This window comes from Gossypium arboreum, chromosome 5, assembly GCF_025698485.1.
Source record: "Gossypium arboreum isolate Shixiya-1 chromosome 5, ASM2569848v2, whole genome shotgun sequence".
Taxonomy (NCBI): domain Eukaryota; kingdom Viridiplantae; phylum Streptophyta; class Magnoliopsida; order Malvales; family Malvaceae; genus Gossypium; species Gossypium arboreum.
The window spans coordinates 7,439,513-7,462,533 of record NC_069074.1 but is presented as its reverse complement, the minus strand read 5'-3'; the positions used below and the strand labels follow the sequence as shown (position 1 = coordinate 7,462,533).

At 34.1% G+C, this 23,021-nt stretch overlaps 3 protein-coding genes and 1 non-coding gene across 13 annotated transcripts; 2 read left to right on the top strand and 2 right to left on the bottom strand.

Moving 5' to 3' along the window:
* On the top strand, nucleotides 1-2,996 carry LOC108452239 (probable LRR receptor-like serine/threonine-protein kinase At1g05700). Its single transcript, XM_017750009.2, has 9 exons — nucleotides 1-80; nucleotides 226-745; nucleotides 844-1,319; nucleotides 1,412-1,544; nucleotides 1,633-1,701; nucleotides 1,798-1,869; nucleotides 1,955-2,026; nucleotides 2,119-2,348; nucleotides 2,665-2,996. Exons 1-9 carry the CDS (start codon nucleotides 17-19, stop codon nucleotides 2,844-2,846), a joined length of 1,818 nt encoding a protein of 605 aa, XP_017605498.1. The 5' UTR covers nucleotides 1-16; the 3' UTR covers nucleotides 2,847-2,996.
* Nucleotides 2,997-5,841: 2,845 nt separating this feature from the next.
* Nucleotides 5,842-11,648, top strand: LOC108453291 (probable NOT transcription complex subunit VIP2). Of its 10 annotated transcripts, none has more exons than XR_008283093.1 (15): nucleotides 5,842-5,971; nucleotides 7,001-7,104; nucleotides 7,577-7,685; nucleotides 7,760-7,938; nucleotides 8,130-8,511; nucleotides 8,814-9,026; nucleotides 9,117-9,212; nucleotides 9,508-9,596; nucleotides 9,790-9,972; nucleotides 10,353-10,580; nucleotides 10,702-10,775; nucleotides 10,877-10,929; nucleotides 11,010-11,051; nucleotides 11,135-11,279; nucleotides 11,377-11,648. XR_008283093.1 is itself a non-coding variant. In XM_053028235.1 (15 exons), the coding sequence occupies exons 2-15, from the start codon at nucleotides 7,087-7,089 to the stop codon at nucleotides 11,434-11,436; spliced, it is 1,773 nt and encodes a 590-aa protein (XP_052884195.1). In that variant the 5' UTR covers nucleotides 5,843-5,971; nucleotides 7,001-7,086; the 3' UTR covers nucleotides 11,437-11,648. The 10 variants fall into 10 exon arrangements, 9 of the variants coding, with proteins under 9 accessions (XP_052884195.1, XP_052884193.1, XP_052884194.1 ...); XM_053028235.1 differs by having other exon boundaries at nucleotides 5,843-5,971; nucleotides 7,577-7,655; nucleotides 8,130-8,178; ... (1 more) ...; nucleotides 9,790-9,897; nucleotides 10,353-10,775; XM_053028233.1 differs by having other exon boundaries at nucleotides 5,843-5,971; nucleotides 7,577-7,655; nucleotides 8,130-8,178; nucleotides 8,293-8,511; nucleotides 10,353-10,775.
* LOC128293642 (small nucleolar RNA snoR35) lies at nucleotides 7,605-7,685 on the bottom strand. The gene has a single exon (XR_008283822.1). It is a non-coding gene; the product is annotated as a small nucleolar RNA snoR35 (small nucleolar RNA).
* A 3,868-nt stretch (nucleotides 11,649-15,516) lies between the features above and the next one.
* Nucleotides 15,517-22,910, bottom strand: LOC108453471 (E3 UFM1-protein ligase 1 homolog). Its single transcript, XM_017751588.2, has 20 exons — nucleotides 22,596-22,910; nucleotides 22,000-22,311; nucleotides 21,649-21,915; nucleotides 21,151-21,198; nucleotides 20,597-20,662; nucleotides 20,388-20,491; nucleotides 20,095-20,188; nucleotides 19,951-20,007; nucleotides 18,827-19,265; nucleotides 18,546-18,700; nucleotides 18,325-18,390; nucleotides 18,179-18,247; nucleotides 17,993-18,085; nucleotides 17,844-17,909; nucleotides 17,589-17,635; nucleotides 17,409-17,472; nucleotides 16,923-17,000; nucleotides 16,775-16,837; nucleotides 16,220-16,312; nucleotides 15,517-16,003 (listed from the first exon to the last, which is right to left on the bottom strand). The coding sequence occupies exons 1-20, from the start codon at nucleotides 22,767-22,769 to the stop codon at nucleotides 15,896-15,898; spliced, it is 2,463 nt and encodes an 820-aa protein (XP_017607077.1). The 5' UTR covers nucleotides 22,770-22,910; the 3' UTR covers nucleotides 15,517-15,895.
* Nucleotides 22,911-23,021: the final 111 nt, after the last annotated feature.

Here is a 23,021-nt window from a genome sequence, read left to right as displayed (position 1 = left end):
ACTCTCAACTCTAGACATGGCTACCTATCTCTTACTTCTCATCATAGCAGCTTCAGCATTTTCCACACTTAATGCTGATAGTGAGTTGTTTTCTTATAATGTTTCACTTTATTAATTTTCATGAACTAAAAGCAACTTTATATATGCATATATAATGGTGTTATTGGTTTTTGTGTGGTTGTTTTTGTTGATATTAGAATTGATGTTTACATGTGTGAATTGCAGTAAGCATCGATTGTGGATCATCTGAATCTTACAGTTCTGATGACTATTCTATTGGTTGGGTTGGAGACGACCTCTACATTCAACATGGTGAATCTGTAGAGTTGCAATCTAGCAAAGCCATATATCAACCGATGGCCACTCTAAGGATATTCACTGACAGGAAGAAAAATTGTTACAATATTGATTCCGAAAAGGGATCTAAAGTTCTTGTCCGAGCCTATTTCTTTTATGGAAACTATGACGGGAAATCATCTCCTCCAAAATTTGATCTACATTTTGATGGGAATCATTGGATTACGGTGGAGACTTCAGCTGACCAACTTGTTTACTATGAGGCTATTTATGTCACGAAGACGGATACCATTAGCGTATGCGTAGCTCAGACATTTCCTAACATGTTCCCCTTTATATCCGCCATTGAAGTTCGGGACTTGGACTCCAAAATGTATGGGTATTCAGATTCGAATCGTGCTTTGATGTTAAGGAGGAGGGTTGCTTATGGTACCAAAGCAATCGTTAGGTACGTTAATGTTTTTGCCCTTTTTACTTGTGATTGTTGGATTTTCTTTCACCTTGCATAATTAACAAATCTCATGGTGTATGTTCTTGTGTTGTTAGGTCTACCGATGATTTTTACGATAGAATATGGGTTCCAGCCGTCAACGGAGACGATTTCACAGTTCTTACAAGTGATGAAACATTCATTGAAGTTAGTTTAGACGATAGCCCTCCTAGAGCCTTGTTTCAAAATGCATTTGCCACTGACAGCACTTCCACATCCATACAATTAGGGACTAATCTTCCCACAACTAAAGTTCCGGTTTACATGAACATATATTATTCGGAAGCTTCGGTACTTGATTCAACCCAGAAAAGATCGCTCCAGCTCCTTGTAGATGGAAAGGTTAACTCCAAACCCTTTATCCCAGTCTATGGAACAGCAGGAGAATTCACCCTGTACAACTTGACTGCCAATTCCGACACCACCTTCTCTTTGGCAGCCTCGCCCGATTCAACACTGCCCCCTCTTATCAATGCCCTGGAAGTTTTTACAGTCAGTGATGAACTAACAGATGGAACCAACAGTGATGATGGTTGGTACCTAAGGCATAAACTCACTTGATATCTTTCTCATTTCCAGACATGAAAATTTGAAACTTTTTAATTCACATGCTTTATATTCCAGTGGAAGGACTGGCCTCACTGCAGGATGAATTTGACGTACTGAAAGACTGGGGTGGCGACCCTTGTCTTCCTTCACCATATTCATGGGACTGGATCAATTGCACTTCTGGTTCCACACCTAGAGTAACAGCATTGTGAGTTCATTAATTTTTAACCAAAAATAGCTTTCCATGAAAGCTTGATGGTCAATGATATCATTTGGTTTGTTTAAATAATTTTCAGGTATCTCGGTAGCTTTGGGTTATCTGGTGTTCTTCCTGATTTTAGTTCGATGACAAGCCTCGAGATAATGTAAGTTGTATATATGGCACCAAGTTTATTATTTAATTTTTTGGATTCCAATTTGTTTAATCTGGTTTTTGAGATTTTCTTTTCTTTTGATTGCAGAGATTTGCACAATAACAGCCTAATCGGGTCTATCCCAGAATTCCTTGGCACCTTGCCTAATCTAAAACAATTGTGAGTTTTGTCGACACTCATTTTATCAAAATTTCCATTTTTATAATTTCTCGAAGCTCGACTGAAAACGTTCTTCCTCCTTCAGGAACTTGGCTGGTAATGATTTGAGTGGAACAATTCCTTCCTCGATATCAAAGAATAAAAAGTTAAAATTAACGTAAGTAAACAAATTTTGCTTATAAAATCATACCAGAAAACTGCTTTGTTTGTCCAGTGATTCACAATATTTGTTCATTGTCTGAATTTCAGTGTGACAGACAACCCAAATTTGTGTGTCTCCGGTAAGTCATGTAAAACAGCGAGTGTAGATACATCTGGATCTGGCGGTTCCTCAAGCAGCGGCGGCAGGAAAAAGAGCAAGTTACCAGTAATCCTTGGAACCACAATTCCAATTTTTGTGCTTGTCTGGGTTATTGGTGGTGTTTGTGCCGTGCTTCATCATAAGAGAAAATCAGCAGCCATTGCTGCCGGTAATGTAGGTTAGTATAATCACCAACTTATTCTGAAAAGCAACTTATTGACCCAGCAACCCTTTACAACTGGAATTCCTCGAATCATGAGGATAAACATTCAAATGGAAAACTTAAAATAAAATAAAAAAACTATTGGCCCTCCATTTCTCTTCCTGGAAAACGAAGGAAATTTTACAGGCCAAACAAACGAATGTATAGTTATTTAAAAAAAAAAAAACCCCGGATACTGTTTTGTCTTTCACGAGCTGACTTTAACATTTGACTTTCTTTTTTTACTATATTCATGCGATTTCTGACCTTGTTTATGTACAATGGTATTTAGGGCAAACGGGAGGAGCTAACAAGCCTAGTGGCAATCCACAGGCAGCTCAAATGCAGATGGCAGCTAATAATATGGCTCAAAACGTAATAAATGACTTCATAATGAACGTCCATGAGCAGCAATCGGCTCCAGAGCCTGTTTACAACGACGATCAACAAAATCATCTTGAAGAAGGGAATTAAGTTAATTGTTAGATCACCGTGACCTTAAACATCTGAAGTTGTATGTTAGATTGAATTTGTTTTTTTCTGAAAAGTGTGTTTTTGTGCAAAATATTTGTAAACGAACAAAACCGTTTGAAATAAAAGTTCAAGTTTGGAGAAAATATAAAAGCTTTCGTCGTAAACTAAAGAGGATCAATGGCTACCCTTTCGCTGGCCTTTAAGCAAACATGGAACGTTGAAACTTCGGACAAATATATATGATTTGAGTGAGATTTAAAAAATGTATATATTTCTTTTTTAGAAAAAAAGATAAATTAAATTTTTTTTTTATTTTTAATTAGATCGCTAATACAGTGCTCTCAAAATTAAAACTTTTGCTACTATATTTATTTTTACTTGTAATTCATCTTCGACCCTTAAGTATTAAAATAAGTTTAAGTGCGTATAAAATCATATTTTTAATGTAAGTTCTCTTATTTGTTATAATAGTAATAATATAAATTGAGTTAAAAATTAAATTGACAATTTTCAATAATTTTAAATATTAAATTAGTAAAAATTATATATAACTCATGAGACTATTAAAAGTGTTCATGGTGAAGCGGCCGCCCAATTTAATTAACTTGTTTTCTAATTTTAATCTAGTTCTGCCCAGCCCATGTTATCATATAGAAATAATATAAAAATTTATATTATTATTTATATATTCTGATAACTGAATTTTTTTTAAGCTATTATTTTTGAGTAATAAAACCAATCATTTAGCTGGGTTTAAACAAGTCAAGTTTGAACCTAAATTTTTTTAAAAAATCGGACCTCCCAACTTAATTAACGAACCCTCTACTATAATAATGAAAAAGAAATTCTATTGCATCAACTTTTCCTTTAAAAATATTCTTTAAAATTTGGTGATTTCTTTTGAAATCATGGATACTTAAAATTTAAGATTTAAGATTTATATTTTATAAAAATTAAGTACATGTATTTTGTTATATTAATATATATAATATTAAATTAATTTTAAAATTTTATTAATAATAAATCATATAAACCAGGATAATTTTTGCTATTAATTCTTGTATTATATATAAGTTGTTGATTGAGTCCTTATACTTTAAACATATCATTTTTAGTTATTGTATTTTTTGCATTCTAAAATATGAGTCCTAACCAATAAATAAATATTAAATACATTAAGGGTGTGTTTGATAAATTATTAAAATGAAAATCTTTAACATTTAGATGTACTTGATAATCATTTTAAATTTTTACTTAATATAAAATTTTCAACAAAAAAGTATTCAACAAGATAAGTAGGTAGATATCTATTTTTCACTTAATGTATAAAATATTAAGTTGAATTTTATTTTATTAAAAATTGAAATAATTATCATTTTTAAATGAGATAATTAAATTACCATATTTATCTTTTATCCAAAACTATACAAAATCATATAAAATATTATATTAAAAGGATTAAAATTTTAAAAAAATTTAAAAATCAAGATTTACTTTTATCAAACACATAATTATATTTGTTACTTATATGTACTATTTTACCAAACAATTTTCTAATATAAATCTAGCACTTATAAAATACATAATTTTTCAACAATTAAATTTTAAATTCATTATACACACCCTAAGTTAAGTTTTACTATTTTTGAAATATAATTCAACAAATATATTATCACTTGTGTAGTGTCGTGCCAACTTATTATTTTCATATATAACTAAAAAAGTCAATTAATGAATTTAATGACTATTATTTTGCATGAATACTAAAATTGAATTTTAAAAAGCATAAATACTAAGAATGATATGATTAGAGAATATAAACTAAATTTATAACTTTACATGCAGGACAATACTAATTACAAAATTTAACTAAACAAATTGAATTGCTACAATTTGGACCAATAATGAGATTTTAAAATTAAGAAATTATAAAATTAAATTTGATCAATTTGATAAGTATAAAGACAAATTTTAGCCAAAACCAACGCAAAATAAAAGGACTAATAGCAGAATTTTACTCTTAAATTATAATGAAAGGGCAATAAATTTACCATAGTAATTTATATTTTGTGGTTCCCTCGGAAATAATAGACCGTTAGCTAATATATATATTATGGGTAAACTACAAATTGGTCACTTAACATTCATAAGTTTTTATTTTGGACATAAAAAAAATTTGCAAATTGAGCATCACTGTTAACAATCCTTTTCATTTTAGTTATTCAAATTTAATAAGCTTTTATTCTGATCACTGTTGTTAATTCAATATTATTTTACACTTATTTTAGTCACCCAACTTTAATAAATTTTCGTTTTGTCATTATTTTTTTTCAAAATTAAATTTAATTTTTCAAAAAACCTAAATTTTACAACAAATTGAATTATTTAACTGTGGAGATGAAACCCATTTTTTTAACTCAATTCTTTGTAAAAAAAACTAGATTTTCCTCTAAAAAGTAGGTTTTTCCTTAAAGTTGAAAAAACTAAAAATAAAAAAGGTAAAACGGTTTTTTTGGGTGACCCAAGTATTTTTTTCACAAAACCCTAGATTTTTCTCTTTTGCCGGGGAAAAAACTAATTCTAAAAAGGAAAAAGATAAAGGAAATTAGAAAGATAAATGGGGTTATTACCTATAATAATCCAGATAATTTCGTGCAAAATCTCATTTTTCCCTTTTTATAGTAAAACTAAAATAATTCTAAAAAGGAAAAAAAAACAAATTAAAAAGATAAAATGGCTTTCCTTCTAATGATCCAAGATATTCCCATAAAAACCCAAGTTTTTTATATAAAACCCCAGGTTTTCCTTTTACTGAAAATAAATTAAAATAATTCTAAAAAAAGGAAAAATAAAATAAAAATTTAAAAGTTAAAATGAGTGACCAAAATGAAAATTTATTAAAGTTGGGTGACGAAAATGAAAACCGTTGTTAATGACAGTGCCCAATTTGAAAATTTTTAATTTTTGTGCCCAAAATGAAAACTTATGAAAGTTGGTGACCAACTGTGTATTTTATCCATTTTCCATCCTGGGCTCATTCGATTTAGGGCAGAAAATAAAAATTAAAAGATAAAATCCGACCCAGAACAAAAACGCAAGACCTCGATCGTTGATCTACCTTGCAGGTGTAGCTCACTCTCTTCTCACTCGATCTTGAGTCTTCTGAGTTTGATCTCCAAGGCTAATTTTTCTTTCGTATAAATGTTTTGTTTGTTTTCTTAGTGAAGATTATTAGTTTTTTGAATTCCGATTTTTAATTTCTCTTACCGAATTTTTTTTATTAGTTTCTGTGAGTTCCGATTTTTATTTTTACTGAATCTTGAGTTTAATGGACTGTAGAGACTGTTTTTAAGCCACTGTTTGGCTGCTAAGAAACAGTAAAAAAATGTGAAAGAGCAGCCTTACGATGCTGAACTGAACTAACCGGAGAGTACTGTAGTGTCTTTTTATTCATTTATTTGGGAAAAAAGCATCTTCGAGGATTTATTTCTTTGAATCAGGATATTGATGTTTTTTGCAAAAATGATATCTATATCAACAAATATGTTCGGTTTTTAGTTTTCTTCTTCTTCTTCTTCTTTTCGTTTTTGGATTTATCGTTTAATTTAAAAACAATGGATTAGTTTAAGATGAAGCAATCAGTTACACTGACTTATTTCCTTCCAACTTAAAATGGTTTAAGATGAAACAATGGATCAGTAGTGCTGCTATAAATTTGGGTTTCGTTTTGTGGATGTTCTTTGGATGATTTGTTTAGTGATTCTTTCTATTGTGGCCATGCAAAATTTCCTTAATTTCAATACAGAAAAAAATTTTATGAAAGCCAAAAGGTTTCAAATGTATCCGATACAGGTTCTTTTCTTTAAAGAACATCATGTACTGTCATTGGGAAGTGGAAAGTTGTAAAAGTGGGTGGTTTTAAGCCAAATGTGATGTTGTGAACCATAGCTGGACATATTTTCTTGGTGCAAATGTCATAGCCTAAGTAGCGGGAAAGAGTTTAGATTGTTGTTGTTTTACTTCTACATATCTGTAGTATTTTGGGTGTGTATTGTTGGTATCAGGTTTGGCTCAGCATTGGCTTGATGTTTGAATTTCACCTCCTTTTTATTGTTCTGGGGTTAGTTTCTTACAATTATGTTTTCCTTTTTCAGGCTATAACCCCTACGAAACTGAAGATATTGAAGGGCTCTTTCTCAACAGCTAATGATTTTATGCATGTTTCATTGACACTTGTGCAATGTCGGGGTTACTTAATGTATTATTTCTGTAACTGAACAGTTTATTTAGAGTTGCAATCTTTTAGGAACGTTAATCTCATTTGTGTGGTTTCTGTAGGTGAACTTAATTCTTTGAGAAGAAGATGATTAGATTGTTCTTTGTAGTTTGTAGATGCAACATATTGGATTCTGTTGCTTCCTTATGTCTACGTGCATGTACTTGATGATAAATATTTTCTGGCATACTGATTTCTAAACTTAGAGAGTATAAATATTTTGGCTATAGGTCTTCAGTGGTTTGAAATGTTAGAATTCCTTTCAAAATCATAAATGATATAATATATAGGAATCTTCTTCCTTTCATGGTCTATTGTCTTTTTAATTGAAAGTTAAAATCAAGTTTGCATTTGATTCCTTTCTCTTGCCTGTATCGTTTTCCTTCTTGCTTGTATTTTTTATAATAGTAGGTTCATGTATTAACTGAAAACTATAACGTGCATATCATTGCAGTCTTCTATTAATGGATCAGCTTCAAATCTTCCGGACAGTAGCGGACGTTCTTTTGGAACATCTTTCTCAAGTCAGTCTGGTGCGGCTTCCCCTGTTTTCCATCACGCTGGTGGGTAGATTTTACCAGAACTCAATCTTCTTTGTTCGTCTGAACTCATGCAATTGTGTTGTTATTTTTTGCAGGTACTATTCAAGGCCTGCACAATATTCATGGTAGCTTTAATATTCCCAACATGCCTGGTACCCTCACATCTAGAAACTCAACATTAAGTAATGTTCCAACTGGTGGGGTTCAACAACCTACTGGGAGCCTTTCTGGTGGCAGATTTGCATCAAATAATCTCCCTATTGCTCTTTCTCAGGTACTTTTAATATTCCCACCATACTATGATCTGACTTTTTGCGTTTCAGCATTAGAGATGATTATATTTTTTTCTCTACACTTCTCACATGTGGTCAGGAAACACATATAAAATTGAAAAATAATAGGAAGAAAGTGATATCTAACTTTCTTGTAACATGTACTCTATTTCTCATCGATACCATTTTGCAGTTATCTCATGGCGGCTCCCATGGACATTCAGGAGTGACAAATAGAGGAGGTATTAGTGTTGTAGGAAACCCTGGATTTAGTAGTAACACAAATGGAGTTGGTGGCTCTATACCTGGGATTCTACCAACCTCTGCTGCAATTGGTAACCGTAATGCTGTTCCAGGATTGGGAGTATCCCCAATTTTGGGAAATGCAGGTCCTAGGATCACGAGTTCTATGGGAAACATGGTTGGTGGAGGCAACATCGGGAGGAGTGTCAGCTCTGGTGGAGGATTATCTGTACCTGGTCTTGCATCTCGTCTGAATTTAAGTGCCAATAGTGGATCAGGAAGTTTAAGTTTGCAGGGACAGAATCGGTTGATGAGTAGTATGCTTCCTCAAGGTATGTTACTGTGAAAAATTGTTTCGTCACTTGTATGAAAGATCTGCATTTGGTTATGGTACTGGCTATAATTGCCCTTAGGTACCAATCAGTACAATGGCCAGAATTTGAGATTCCTATTCCTTACTCTTTTTTATTGGTATTCTGATTTCTTTTCTTGCATTCTAATTCTTAGTTGATCCTGAATACATGTTTCAGTTTTATATTTTTGGGATTATTACTTTTATATGACCGAATGTGAGTTTTGTGGATTTACTAGTTTAGCCATAATTGTTCATGGGAATGACACTTCCTGGATTCAGGATCTCCTCAGGTAATTTCAATGTTAGGCAATTCTTATCCTAGTGCTGGGGGTCCACTTTCCCAGGGCCATGTTCAAGCTGTGAACAATCTTAGCTCTCTGGGAATGTTGAATGATGTGAACTCAAATGAAAATTCCCCTTTTGACATAACTAATGATTTCCCTCAGTTGACAAGTCGTCCTAATTCTTCTGGAGGGCCTCAAGGACAATTGGGTAAGTGAAGAAGATGCTTTCTGATTCTTTATTTTGGCTTTTTTTCCTGTTGTTGAGTTATAGCAATTTAAGTTAAAAAAATTATAACAGGTTCATTACGAAAACAAGGTCTTACTCCCATTGTTCAACAGAACCAAGAGTTCAGCATTCAAAATGAAGATTTCCCTGCTTTACCAGGCTTTAAAGGTGCACAGATATTCTGTGACGTGGTTCTGATATTCTGTGACGTGGTTCTGCTTTAATTCTACATTCCGGTTGACAGCAATAAATCCTGTATTTCTTTATCACTTTACGTTCTGTAGAATCCAGCTTTAAGTTATATCAGTTCTTAATATTACGGTTATTCTACTATATTGACCATCTACTGAGTTTTTATAGCTGTTCTATTGGTGCCTTTAATAGCTTACCTTTCGTTCTTGTGATGCTATATTATTTTTTTAAAACTATCATGTTCTTGACCATATTATTAGATATTATACAGGTGGAAATGCTGATTATGCAATGGATTTGCACCAGAAGGAGCAACTTCATGACAATACCATTTCAATGATGCAATCTCAGCAATTCTCTGTGAGTCTCTTCTTATAAAACTGAAAATTGGACTATTTTCTTTTTCATTTCTGGAATTATTGCTCGCTGTACGTATTATATGAGTTATTTGTTTCAATTTCTTCTTCATTTGCTGAAAAAGAAGTATATCTTTTTTTCTTCATGCTGTATGTATTATGAGATTTTCTCTAATTCTCGTGTGTGAATTGCTCAGATGGGGAGATCTGGAGCATTTAATTTGGGTGGATCCTATTCATCTCATCGCCCACAGCAGCAGCAACATGCTCCATCAGCCAGTAGTAGTGGTGTCTCCTTTGCATCTGTAAACAACCAAGATCCTCTTCATTTACATGGCTCTGATATTTTCACATCTTCGCATTCGGGCTACCGCACACAGGTGTGGTATTCCTTGCAAATGTAACTAAGGGTTTATTAGGGGGTAATAGGAAATGAATATTTTTTTTGGTCTGTATCTTTCACTGATAGGAAATCAAAGTAGAGGTTCGTTTTGAATTGAAACATCATATTTGAAGAGTGTTTCAGTAGGTGGGTTGGGTTGAGATTCATTGTTGGTCAAATAGGAATGCTGTGGAATTGGCCCTTTTCTTTTTTTTTTCTCTTATACAGAAGGATTTTGAAAGTTCAAGAAATGGGTTTGACATTCTTACTATAGACATCTTTCATATGTGCATTTGATTTGTACATCAATATCATTTTCTTTTTTGTATAGGATAATAAAATTGCTCCTAACATCCTCTTTTTTCATTTTTGGTTCAGAACAGTGGGCCACCTGGGATTGGGCTAAGACCTCTAAATTCCTCAAATACGGTTTCTGGTATGGGTTATGATCAGCTTATCCAGCAATATCAGCAACATCAAAACCAGTCCCCCTTTCGTCTGCAACAGATGTCAGCTGTCAATCAGTCATTTAGGGAACCAGGCTTGAAATCAACACAGGCTGCGCAATCTAATTCTGACCCTTTTGGTTTACTTGGTTTGCAAAGTGTAATAAAGATGACTAATCCTGATCTGACTTCCCTTGCTCTTGGAATTGATCTGACAACTCTTGGCTTAAATCTGAATTCATCGGAAAATCTTCACAAGACTTTTGGTTCTCCATGGTCAGATGAACCTGCTAAGGGTGACCCAGAGTTCACCGTGCCACAATGTTATTATGCTAAGCAACAACCTGCTTTGCATGTAAGCTATTTTTTATTTTGTAATTCGGTAAAATGCTTGATGTTACTGTGTGGATTACTGAATTTCTTCTGTAGTTCTGATTTCTTTTTTTGTCCATGCAGCAAGGCTATTTTTCGAAGTTTACAGTGGATGCGTTGTTCTATATATTTTACAGGTGTGTTTTTATTCATTGCTTCTCTTGTATATTTTAAGATCTTATTCTTAGCTATCTTTACTTCTCTGTTTCTAATGCAGCATGCCAAAAGACGAAGCCCAATTATATGCTGCAAATGAACTGTATGCTCTCTACTGAATGAAGTGTTTTGAAATCTTTATGCACATTCTTTTGCCAACTGTCACTTGACACCTCTTATTGACAGTTATAATAGAGGCTGGTTTTACCACAAGGAGTTCCGATTCTGGTTCATGAGGGTCCCCAATGTGGAGCCACTAGTTAAGACAAACACATACGAGAGAGGTTCATACCACTATTTTGATCCCAACTCATTTGAAATAATCCGCAAGGTTGGAACTATTACATTACTACTACATTGTTTATGTTGATTTTTACTGTTATTGGTGACTCTAGTTGAGGAATATTGACTGTATATTTCAACTGCAGGATAATTTTGTCGTCCATTATGAGTTGTTGGAAAAGAGACCGTCGCTACCTCAACATTAATATTTTTCCCCCTCATTTACACTGTAAAGCACAAGCATGTAACTCATTCCTTTATAACATCAGTTTGCAGCGTTTGTGTTTTTGCAAATTTTAGCGATTTTAAGCATTTCTGTTCATCTTTTTCCCAAGCCATTGTAGCTTCTTTACAAATCTAATGCATACCAACATTTCCATCTATGACATTCCACCGAGTCACTGAAGACTTGCTTTAACCTGTTGTCTAGGTTATTTGAACTTTTAATTTGTTTTCTTTTTTAAAAAGAATCTGTATCTAGCATCGATGTCCGTCACATGTTCGAGTATATAAATTAAAAATGACGATTTGGGGTTGATCTCGTCGATCATTTGTATGGTAGTTGGATGACATTTCTTCTGCTGTTGGCATGGCTCCAGGGCCCTCATTTGTATGTTTGCGCGATATATCTGGATTGGTACATTAACCATCTCCGTTTGATATTCAAGAATTATTATATTCAATGGCTAGTGATTGCCTATTCAATGCATCTGTGCTCATTGCCGAGGAAGCAACCCCTTCTTGGGACTGTCCAGTGGTGGTTACTCCTTGATTACCGCCCAACTCCACTGCTGTGACTTGTCCTTGAGTTGATGTTTTCTGTTTCCGAACTAAGAGGAAAACAAGGGCAAGTATAAATAAGAAGAATATAGGTAATACCACAGCCAATCCGAGTATCAAAGCCAATCTTTGCTCTGCGATTGATTATTGCTCGAACCTATCCTGCAAACAATGATAAATACGAACAATAAACAAGTAGGTTTGATTCAGAGATATTTCCATTGCTGGAATTGAACTAGTGTCAAATTATGGTCCTGGCAGGCAGCTTACATGTATTTTATTTGGTTGTTACTGGTTATACTTTACGGAACACCACCACAAAATTGTTATCCCGGAGGTCACTGAGAAAGATAAATTTTTATTCAGCAGAGAGAGAGAGTAACGAGCCTTGTTGCTTGTTCGTATATGTACATATACCCATGCAACTTGACTCATAGTAGCCTTAGATTAGGCAGCTTTCCAAGAACATCTTGAATTGGACCATCAAGGTGGTTGTTCCGCAGATCTCTGCGCCAAGAAGGAAGCAGAACAGTACAATACTTTAGGCATGTAATGTATGAATACCGATAAGACTGCGTTTATCATAAAATAGTAACAGTTTCACGTTTTCTTGAGGGTGTGGCTTTTGATGCTAAAAAGTAATTCTTACACGGTTTCCAGGTCATCATCCATTTGGCTAAAATCTGGAAGTGGATCATCAAGACCATATCCGGAGAGATATCCGCAAAAACAAGTAAGAAACAAATCAAAGCAATCGGATGCTAGCATGTCAAAATAGCTAAAACAAAAAAGAAAAGAAACATTGAGGTTACTCTAGGAGGGTTATCACCCCTGCAATTCCACCATTGCCAGACGGTATCATTAGGAATACACTGTTCCCCACTTCACCCTTGTTGCTGTTGGAACGTGCTTATCAACACTTCTAGTCCATTCACTGCTTAACCATACATACGAGCCCCTCAAGTTACCCCCCAAAAGAAAAAAAGTCTTTAACATATCTATGAGAGAAGGGAAATGACACTCACAGTCAACTTTTAACGTATATACACCGACAAGAGGATCACTAGCAGTGTATACTTCGATGGCGCTTATTAGAGGAGACAGTGTGTAACCGTTGATTGGAAGTTGGGACTAGCTCGATATTCAAAGTACGAACAGAGATGGCATTTATCCATACGCCACCACAATTCTGATATAAAAGGCTGATTGCATATACAAACTCATTGTTGACATTTATGTTGAATGATCAGGTTGCGGGCGTATACAAAGGTTCAGTGAAGCAGTGAAGTACAGTTCCACATGGTCAAGCCGGTTCGTTTTGCTAAATGTAAAAGACAATTCAAGGTTCTGTTTTGGACTTAGAGCTTCAACTGCTTCGATTACAGCCATAACTGGAGAGTAATTAACATTTGTTTCAACAAGTGAGCCAAATGTTGCGTTTATCGCCTTCGAACCAGACGGAATCATCATAGGTTCCCATACACGATTGTTAGTATCACCACCAGCATACCTGACAGATTATAAACTCGAGGAGTCATTTTAAAACCGAAAAAAATGTTCCCCTATAGTCAATCTTACCCAAGAATCCAGTGGTTGGGACCGGCTCTGTAGTTGTGTCAGTAGCCATTGAACCATGATCTATCATTTATCATCTAACATCCCTTACCTGAATTGAACGTATATCTAGGGTAAAGATTATTACATTTAAATACGATGAATGCCTAACTTGAATATTAATTTAAACACTTCATTTTAACATATTAAAGTTTATTTGAAGCAATTTAAGTCATTTCTAGTCTTCCTTTAAAGTTTGGTTACAAATAAGGATCATTCGAGGTCTTTTCAAGCCTAAACAAAGTTAATGTCGCGATTGAAATTGAGTGTTGCAACACTGAGGACAAAATACTCCAATGACTCCAATGTCCCGACAAAGCCAATGTTGCAACATTGAATATTGGATGTCGCAACATCAGGGATAAATTTTCCAAAATATGACTTAAACACTTAAAATTAAGTCAAAACTATCTTTAATCATTCTACAACATTTTTATACATTTTTAGAATTTAAAATATATCAAAATATCATTCAAAAACCACTTATAAAACATGCATATATCCACTTAAGAAAGATCATCCCAAGATACAAAATGATTTTAAACATGCATGACATAGTTTTGGAACCACTTAGCTAATTTACTACAAATATTCTCATGGTTCTAATCCTATGTATGTGCCACTAAATTACCAAAATTCAAATTCCATACACTTCAATCCTTACTTGATGATGAGATGAGGATGAAGATGACCACTACAAAAGATGTCTTCAAACCAATATTTACCTATGTGTTTAAAATAATGCGTTAACATTTAATAGTAATTAAATTTATAACATTAACATTAAGTTAATTTATTATTTTCAAAAATCTAATTAGGTAAGAAAAAATTCTAAGTACTTATAAATCTTAATTAGGTTATGCTTTCTTCAAACTTTATCTACCTGTTTTGCTTTGTCTACACTCCTTCCATCTCCTTCCTTATCTTTCTCTTCATTTCATGGTAATTCCATAAAACATGAGAAATCAATTTATTTATTTCATAACATTTTCATGCTCAAATAATTGCAATAAACATGATACTACCACTAAATAAAAAACTTACCTTAAAACCTTAGTTTCTCTCATGATCTAAATTTTCTCTCTCTTCAAACATGAACATTTCATTTTCAGTTTGAAAACTAAGCTTGCTAGGCTGTGGGTAACTTGTGTCTACTATAGATTTCCATGAAAACTTGGTAGTTTTTGGCTTGGAGGGGTCTTTATTGATGATAAGGACCAAATTGCAAGAAAAAGAAAAACTTCTCTTCAATAATGGTAGGTGGCTTGAGAAAAATGAAAAGAAATATGAAGTCTCTAATTTTTCCATCATAATATCTAGCTATGTTAATAATAATTTAATACATTATAAATAATCTATGAAAAAAAATTAGAGGTATATATTAAAAGAATTTAAGGATATAATCAGATATGTTTTGAAAGGCTAAATTTATTGAAAATTTTAGAATTAGAATTAAAATGATAAATAAGGGTTAAATTTGTCATTTTTTTTAAATTTAGGATTAAATTGATAGAATATGTAAACAAAAAAAAAATTTGTTATTAAACTCATAAAGAAGACTTACTCAAGTTTCCGTCACTCATTAATAGAAACTAAGGAGAGAACGACTAAAATATTTAATTTTAAAAATAAAATAATTTGATTTAGAAAAACATTAAAAATAATATGATATGAATTATGTAGTCACAGCAATAAAAGTTGCCTATCGGCAATATATTATATATTCCACGGCCCGCTAAGTGAAGCGAAATAGAACACTGGGTTACAACATCGCCTAGTAAAAGCTCTGCGATTTGAAGATTATTATTTCCTTGTATTTAATTTTATTTCCCATTAGAGCTTAATGCATGCCAGTTTTCAAGCCACGGCTACTTGTAATCATGCATTAACGATTTGGGTATAAAACCATTGCATCAATTAAACCTGTTTTGACACAATTATTACAATTACGCTTGAAATTTGGTATGAATTTATCTAGGGACACGTAAAGGCAACGGAAAAAAATGGGAAAGAAATTCACATATAGTCGCTATAATTCAATACCCAAGGGAGCTTGAAATAAGAAACGTATAAGGAAGTTGGCACATCCCATTTCTCTAGATTCCATGTCACATTTTCTTTTCGTTTTTTTCCTTCGAATATAACTTTCAGTCCAGTTAGTATGCTTGATTTGAGGAGAAAATGGAAGGTGGGGGGCACTAATGTCTATAACAGCAGAGTGAGTCAGTTATCAATGAAACCATAACCAAGTGATGGTCGTCTTGAGTTCTGTCAAGCTTGAGAGCCAGAGAAGCCTAAAACCAAAGCTTTTAGCGCCGGCATTTGGCCCTCCAAAAGCTCCTTTTTACTCAAAATTCTATCAGATGAACAGTCTGCTTCCTGCCACAACCAAAAAATAAAACAATGATGCTTGACACATAATTCAGAAGTAAGCTCGGAACGCATAATCAAGACCTAAATATCTTTCAACATGAAAACAACCTTGCAACCTAATGAACACCAAAATGAGAAAATTTGTGCTCATTGCCAAAGTATGAATGGCACTCTGATTAAAAACCAACATTATAACAACAATAATCATATAACTTAACTTACATCACCAGCTGCAGCAGAAATAAGTGCTAAAAGTGTCACTGTTGCAGTTTGGAAATCTGTCAAGATCTTGTATGCTGAATCATCTAGTTTATCCTAAAATAAGAGACAGCAAAGCGTTACATATAAATATTTTTGGTTGAACAATTTAAAGAAGAGCCCAAGAAGGTTAAAGTGCATGATTTATGCAACAAGTTCACGTGTAGCCTTGGCTAAAATAGATGATATAAGTGCTATTTTGTGTCCAATGCATGTCTTACAGATGAAGAGACATTGTATTTGCTGTTAATCACACTGATATTTACATTGTCACAACAACCTTCTAATTTGCCATCATCAGATACAAAAGAGATTGGGCACTTTGGGCCCGGTACACAAGTTTGTTGTATACTGAATCAAAAATATCCCAACACAAAGTTTCAGATTTTACCATTGCCTTCAAATATCTAGACTGTTAAAGCTGATAAAGAAAAGCTTATTTGAAAACAAAAAGCCAAAATGTTTTTAGATGTCTCAAGAAAAATACAGTGAAAAGAATACATGTTTATGGCACCATACCTTCAATCGAGTTACAGCAACAGAAATTGCCCGTCCAGGAGCTTGAAGAGCTCTACTGTGAACCTATGAATAGCAGACAATTGGATTTAGCAAAACAATCATGATTAGACATTGAGATATATAGGAAATGGGTGTTCTATCTAGCCACCTGTATATAAAGTAGGGAAACAACTTTCGGCAGAAGAGAAACTGGGTCAGTTTCAGCAGATACTTGAGAAGTCAAATCCTGAAAACAACAAACAATGAGAAGCTCCATCGTATAACCTTCTTGAGTTTTCTACTGGCTTCTTCTTCACCATATACAAGGAGGAAAGATTTGCATCTCACAACCTTGGCCATAATACGCTATGCCAGAACCCCCAAGATTAGAACAAACGTAAACATATTTACAAAGTAAATCATGCTATGAGCTAACAGATAAGCAACTGAGTCCAAGTGTAATCTTGAATTTTGATAGCAATGGAAGATACTTGTGGATAACTAGCCTTGGCATGCCACCTGAGGCCCACCCTTTATTTAATATTGCTGCAAAGCTTTAAAAGCATGAAGGTCTAGCAACCACAAGGAGGTAGTTTACACGCGCGTGTGTGTGTTGTGTTTTACAAATCAATATAATCAAGTAGGGTATGCATGCCTTGCGATATGAATGCAAGAGAGTTCTTTCCAATTTTTTGTCAAGCTTTTTAAGGAATAACCCACTGCAAAAATGGAACATAAAACATCATGATTAATGTAAGTGCTAACTTCAGGTAAAAATAAAAAAACCCAAAGCCCACAAAAGACACCATGGACAATTAAACAGAAAGGACATAACCTCTCCTCAGCCAAGTCTCTCAGTGCAGGCATGAATGTCTCCACCCGCTGATGCATACAAAATCCCAAGTTAAAATTCAAGTATATCTCAAAAAATATATATAGTAACAAGCAATACATGGAAAGTATCTGCTCTATTTAACAGAATCAGAGATGAAATAAGTTAAGAGAAACAAGAATATGAGGCTTTTGGTAGTGATTATTATCAGAGACAGGTAAATCCTCGTATTTCATGTTTTAATAAACAAGAACTGACCTTCCCTTCCAAAGCTTCAACCACTGCCAGGGCTCGTTTTGACTGAGATTCAGGAAGGCTCTTAGCCTGAAAAAGCAAAAGGTATCAAAACTAATAACAACAGCATTATCCATGTCAGAATGTTAAATGGGTTAGGAATCATTTCATACTATAGCAGTTCTTTCACCGGGGCTAAGTGAAATGCTTTCTGAATTTTGAGAATCTTCAACTTGAGTCCCATTTTTTAACTTGTTGTGCAAGTTCTGTAAAGGATGGATCATGAACCATTAGACATACTTTCACATCATTAGAGTATAGCAAGTCAAATTAAAACAAAACTTGTACTTAAGTCCTACCAGGTTATGGAAAAGCATATCAGCTATCGAAGTGGCAACAGTTCTAAGCAAGTGCCTGTGCAAAGTAACCTATAAAACAGAAAAAACTCAAAATAAGCCCTTTCAAAGTAATCTCTTTCAAATAAATGACTATAAGAAGAACTTACAGAAGTTGACTGGTCATCTTCAAACAAATCTAATGCCTTCTCATAAAGCTGCATATTTAAGAAAGACTGCCAACGAGACAAGATTAACAAAGAGAGAAGAAATATAAGTTAAGGTGCACAATAGAGAAGTTAACAACATTTCCAAGAGAAATGGATACATAATACTGGATAAAAGAACCAAAACCTAAACAAAAAATGAAAGTTACAGCAACCAAGCAGACCTCATCAAGTTTCCTTTGCAAATTATCAAGTAAAATTTTCATTTTCTCCACATTTTCTGTGAACAATGCCTTTCTCCTCTCCTTCAAATAATTTGCTAGCATAGGTCTTAAATAGTCAGCCAAATATTTAAGAATTGCTTGAGGATCATCAACACCTGACACATAGACATGATCAAATATATTAAAACTCAGATATATAAAACTCAGATAGAAAAGCCAAAACTAATTTGCTAATAGATAGAGAAAAATAATAACATCAATATCAATAAAAACTTATAGACCTTGTTCTTCGAAATCAGGAAGCAGGGCCTCAAGCTTTTGCATTAACCATTCTTCTGAAGGCACATTTTCCTCCTGTGCTTTAATTGAGTCCTTCTTCACTACTTTTCTCGAGTCTGCAACCTGAGAGGAAGATGCATCCTTGCCTTTCTTCTGGTTTTTCTTAGATTTGGTGGGGATGTAATCCTCGTTTTCCGAATCACCTTCAGCTGACACTGTTCTTGCACCCGAAGATTTTCCCTTTTTCTTCTTTGATCCTTTCTCAGTACCACGCTTTTTGTTGCCACTCTCAGTAACAATTTCAACTGGCTCTGAAGACTTGCTTAAATCTTTTCCGGCTTTAGCTTCCTTAACCATGTGTGAATCATCACTCAGAATAATAGTGGAAGACCCACTATGGCTAAGGGTTTCCAACTCTTTCTCTACACGATCATAGACATCCTAACCAACAACAAGAAGAACTTGTGGGCACCTAACTTTATGAGAATCAAAGAGGGTATAATATAAACGCAGACTGACTTCAATTAGTATTCTAGTATCCAAACCTGTAAGGTTACTGCAAATACATGCCTAAGGAAGTAAAAATGTTAGGCATACGATGTTGAGTGTTAAATCTGGGTAAGAAAAGTTAGCCAGAAAAAGGGGGCAAATAAAAATTTAAACCCCCAAAATTGCAGAGGGTAAAGATTTTAAGAAGTTAAGCTTGAAGACAAAGTGAACAAGTCAGGATCCTATTACTTATGAACCCTTGGAAAAAGACATTTTTCTATCGTCTGATTCAAATGATAAAACTATTTTCTTCTTCCAACACAAATTTGCAACAAATCAGCTGGACTGCTATTAAGATTCAGCTGTCATGCAAGACACCACAGCTAAAACTATTAATGACCAAAACTAACATCTGTGACTCCTCATTACATTGCTTTTCAATTGAAATCATAGGTGGCAAATTGCATCAATCTGACCAAATATGCCAGTCCCACTCAGAAACTACTTGTTGGGAATAAATAATGGTAGACTTACGTGGTAGACAGATATAGATACTTTTTTATATTAGGCGTGCTTGTAAAGATTAATTTCTTTAACTAATTTGAAATACTTACACAAATCAACTCAAAAGTCCTACCTTCACAAAGCTGCTGCTAAATAAATAGGAATCCCCTACGATGAGTGCCTTATTAGCCTGAAATAAACACGAAATAAATCTATATGAAATACACATATAATAAAAAGGAAGTATGTGATCAACACACAAGGGGTAACACGTTACCTTGAGTGCTGACTGAACAGAAGGGGAAAGGGACAAAATCTTAGATGCATCTTGGGCTCCAAAAGATGTGGGCAATAAAGAAAGAGAATCAAGCCTGCAGTATCCAATCCAATTAGACCAGGGATAGAGAAATCAAAAAGAAAAAGGACCTTGACACACAAAATAGAATAAGATTATGTTGAAACACTTTACAAACATTATTTATGCAAATCTAAATGTCATCCTCAGAAGCATATTCCTGAACATACAAATTACATGGTCACAAATTATGAAAACTTATTTGTAGGTCTTACCAGCTACCACGTTCAATTGCATCCTCAATAGCAGCATCCAACATCTCAATCATTGAAGGGTGAACAAATGCTGTAACTAGTGGTATGCCTTCAGGAAATCTGGGCTAAATTGGAGCATAACCAAGTTTTAATTAAATAAAAACCATAGAAAATCATCAAATGTGGCATAATCACTACACAATCTGTTTATCATGTATGCAATACATTACCTGCAAGTACTGAATAGGCTGGGAAATTCCAAGTTTATGCAAAGTGTCATAGCTGATAAAAGAGTTCTGTAAGAAAAAGGGAACAATGAGGAACATAACATCAATGTTTATCTAACATGCAAAGAGAACATAATTAGTGATAAAACTCAGTGACACTTTTAAATATGATAGACCACAGATTATGTACAGTTACACTTGATAATCTGGAACTGTAAATGAAACTTTGAATGAAATGCATGTGATGTAACATTGATAGATTCATTTTTTATTTAAATGACCTAGGATGCAAAAGTCTAGTGAACTACCAAGGACTAAACATTTTTTTGACTACAGGCTACAGCCTTCTCGGATACAGCTGTAGAATCATACATCACAAAAATAACAGACTTCAGGGGAAGAGGGGTAGAATTAATATGAAGAACCAGAACCGTCACAAAAGTACATCAACAGACAGCCTTAGGAGACACATCATATGAGATGCATGCAATACCTCTGCATATGCATCTAAATATCAAATAAAATTACAAATAAATCCAAAGAGTAAGGAAACAGACCTGTGAGAAGAAAGAATCAACACACTCCTTTTGAGCAATAGCGAAAACCTGTTACATGATCACACTTAAGTATTAAAAGCTTGTAAAACAAAATGTTTATCATGCTTGGATTTCTTCAGAAGATAAACTTGCACTCTCGGCAAATTCCCCTATTTCTGCAATCCTATCACCCTATTTCTTTGGTGAGTTTTCAGAGTTTACTAGGATAGAAAATAAAATAAAAGAATTGAAGCAGCTTTAAATGTTGACTAGTAGTACTCCTTAACATAAGCAAGGAAAATATTCATTAAAAAGTAATCATCTTGCAGTTTAAATCAATCAATTCTTAAATTTCCAAACTGGTGCCTTGAGGAAACTGCAAAGAAGCTACCTTTCAGTTAAAAAGTCTCAACTAGGCTAGAAAGTAGCATCAACAGAGGATTTTGTAAGCCATTAGAATTTGTTTATTATATAATGTAAATCCAGACAAACATCAAAGAAAAAGCTCATATTACATACAGTTGGAGTCCAATGAATTCCTGCACGAAGTGTACCAAGAACCTCGCCTTCCTTAACCAGCCCATTAAAAAGGGATTGGAAGAATGAACCTTCAACTGCTAAACCAGTGGCTCCTTCCATTTCTTGTAACAGCTGCTGCAAAGAGCTCCACAGAACAGACAAATTCGTTGGTACCGTGATACCCCTGGAAGCACCACGAACCATGGCACTGACACGAGCTATATATGCAGGTGTGTACAATTGCCCACCTTCAAGCCTACCTTTCACCTAGCAGACCAAGTAGGAAAAAAAAACTATCAAGAAAGTTCTTCCTCCAGTTTCCAAAAAGTATTTACAAGGAAAGTAAGCTACCAAAGTCCCTAGGCGAGGCTCCAAGACAGATGCCACCAACTCAGAGCCAACATATAACTGTGCAGCCAATTCAGCTAAAGCAATTTGACTGCATTCCTGCAGTCTCTCATTGATTTCTTCAGCTACAGAATCCCAATAAGATTGTGATATAATTTCCCCTTGAATCAACATGAGCCCTGGATCCTCCGATACTACATGCTGAGCTTGCTTCTCAACATGATATAAATCCACCCCAGTAGTATCCGCAAGATCAATCAATGAAACACGTCCTAATTTCTTCACCTCCCCAGCAATTTCATGTCTCAATTGCTCCTACAATACAATAGATCATGACGATCAGAAAATTCAAAATAACCCGCCTGTAATAAATCAAATATACATGCATAACAACAAAAAGATACTAAAATTTTACACAACAATCCAGAAGGAAGGAATCACGTGCATTTTCTAACATCATTTTCATGGAAACCAAACAACCGTTAAAATTCATAATACAATCCAGAAGTAATCATCACTACCTAAAAAAGTGTTTTCTTATTTATTGTGTTCATACTTTTCTTCCTAACCAAACATGAGATAAAGACAGAGAGTATTACGGGAGTGATATATTCTTTGCCAGAAACTGTATGGAGAAGTTCGAAATCAATGATACGAAGCTCGTGGAGCTTTTGGACCAATTCAACGACGTTCCGTTCCGATAATCGGATGCTCGATTTGGCCTGCTGTGCAAACTCGAATTGCCTCTGCAATTCCAGCAATTCATCATCCATTCTTCCTATTCCAAATTCCACTCAACTGAAGAAGATCAGCTTTTTTTAGGGTTTTATTATGAGTTTTTACAAAAATCTTAAAGATCTGAAACGGAAGTAAAAGTTAATTACTCAGAAGATTTTGTTCTGTTTTGTTTTGTTTTTCTGCTGAAGCTTTTGGGCCTAAAAGGCCATAAAACAAAACATTCCTGGATCTCATTTGCTTGATTAAGGCTTCGATGGAGGCCCATTTTAATCTTCCCATTGGAGTAA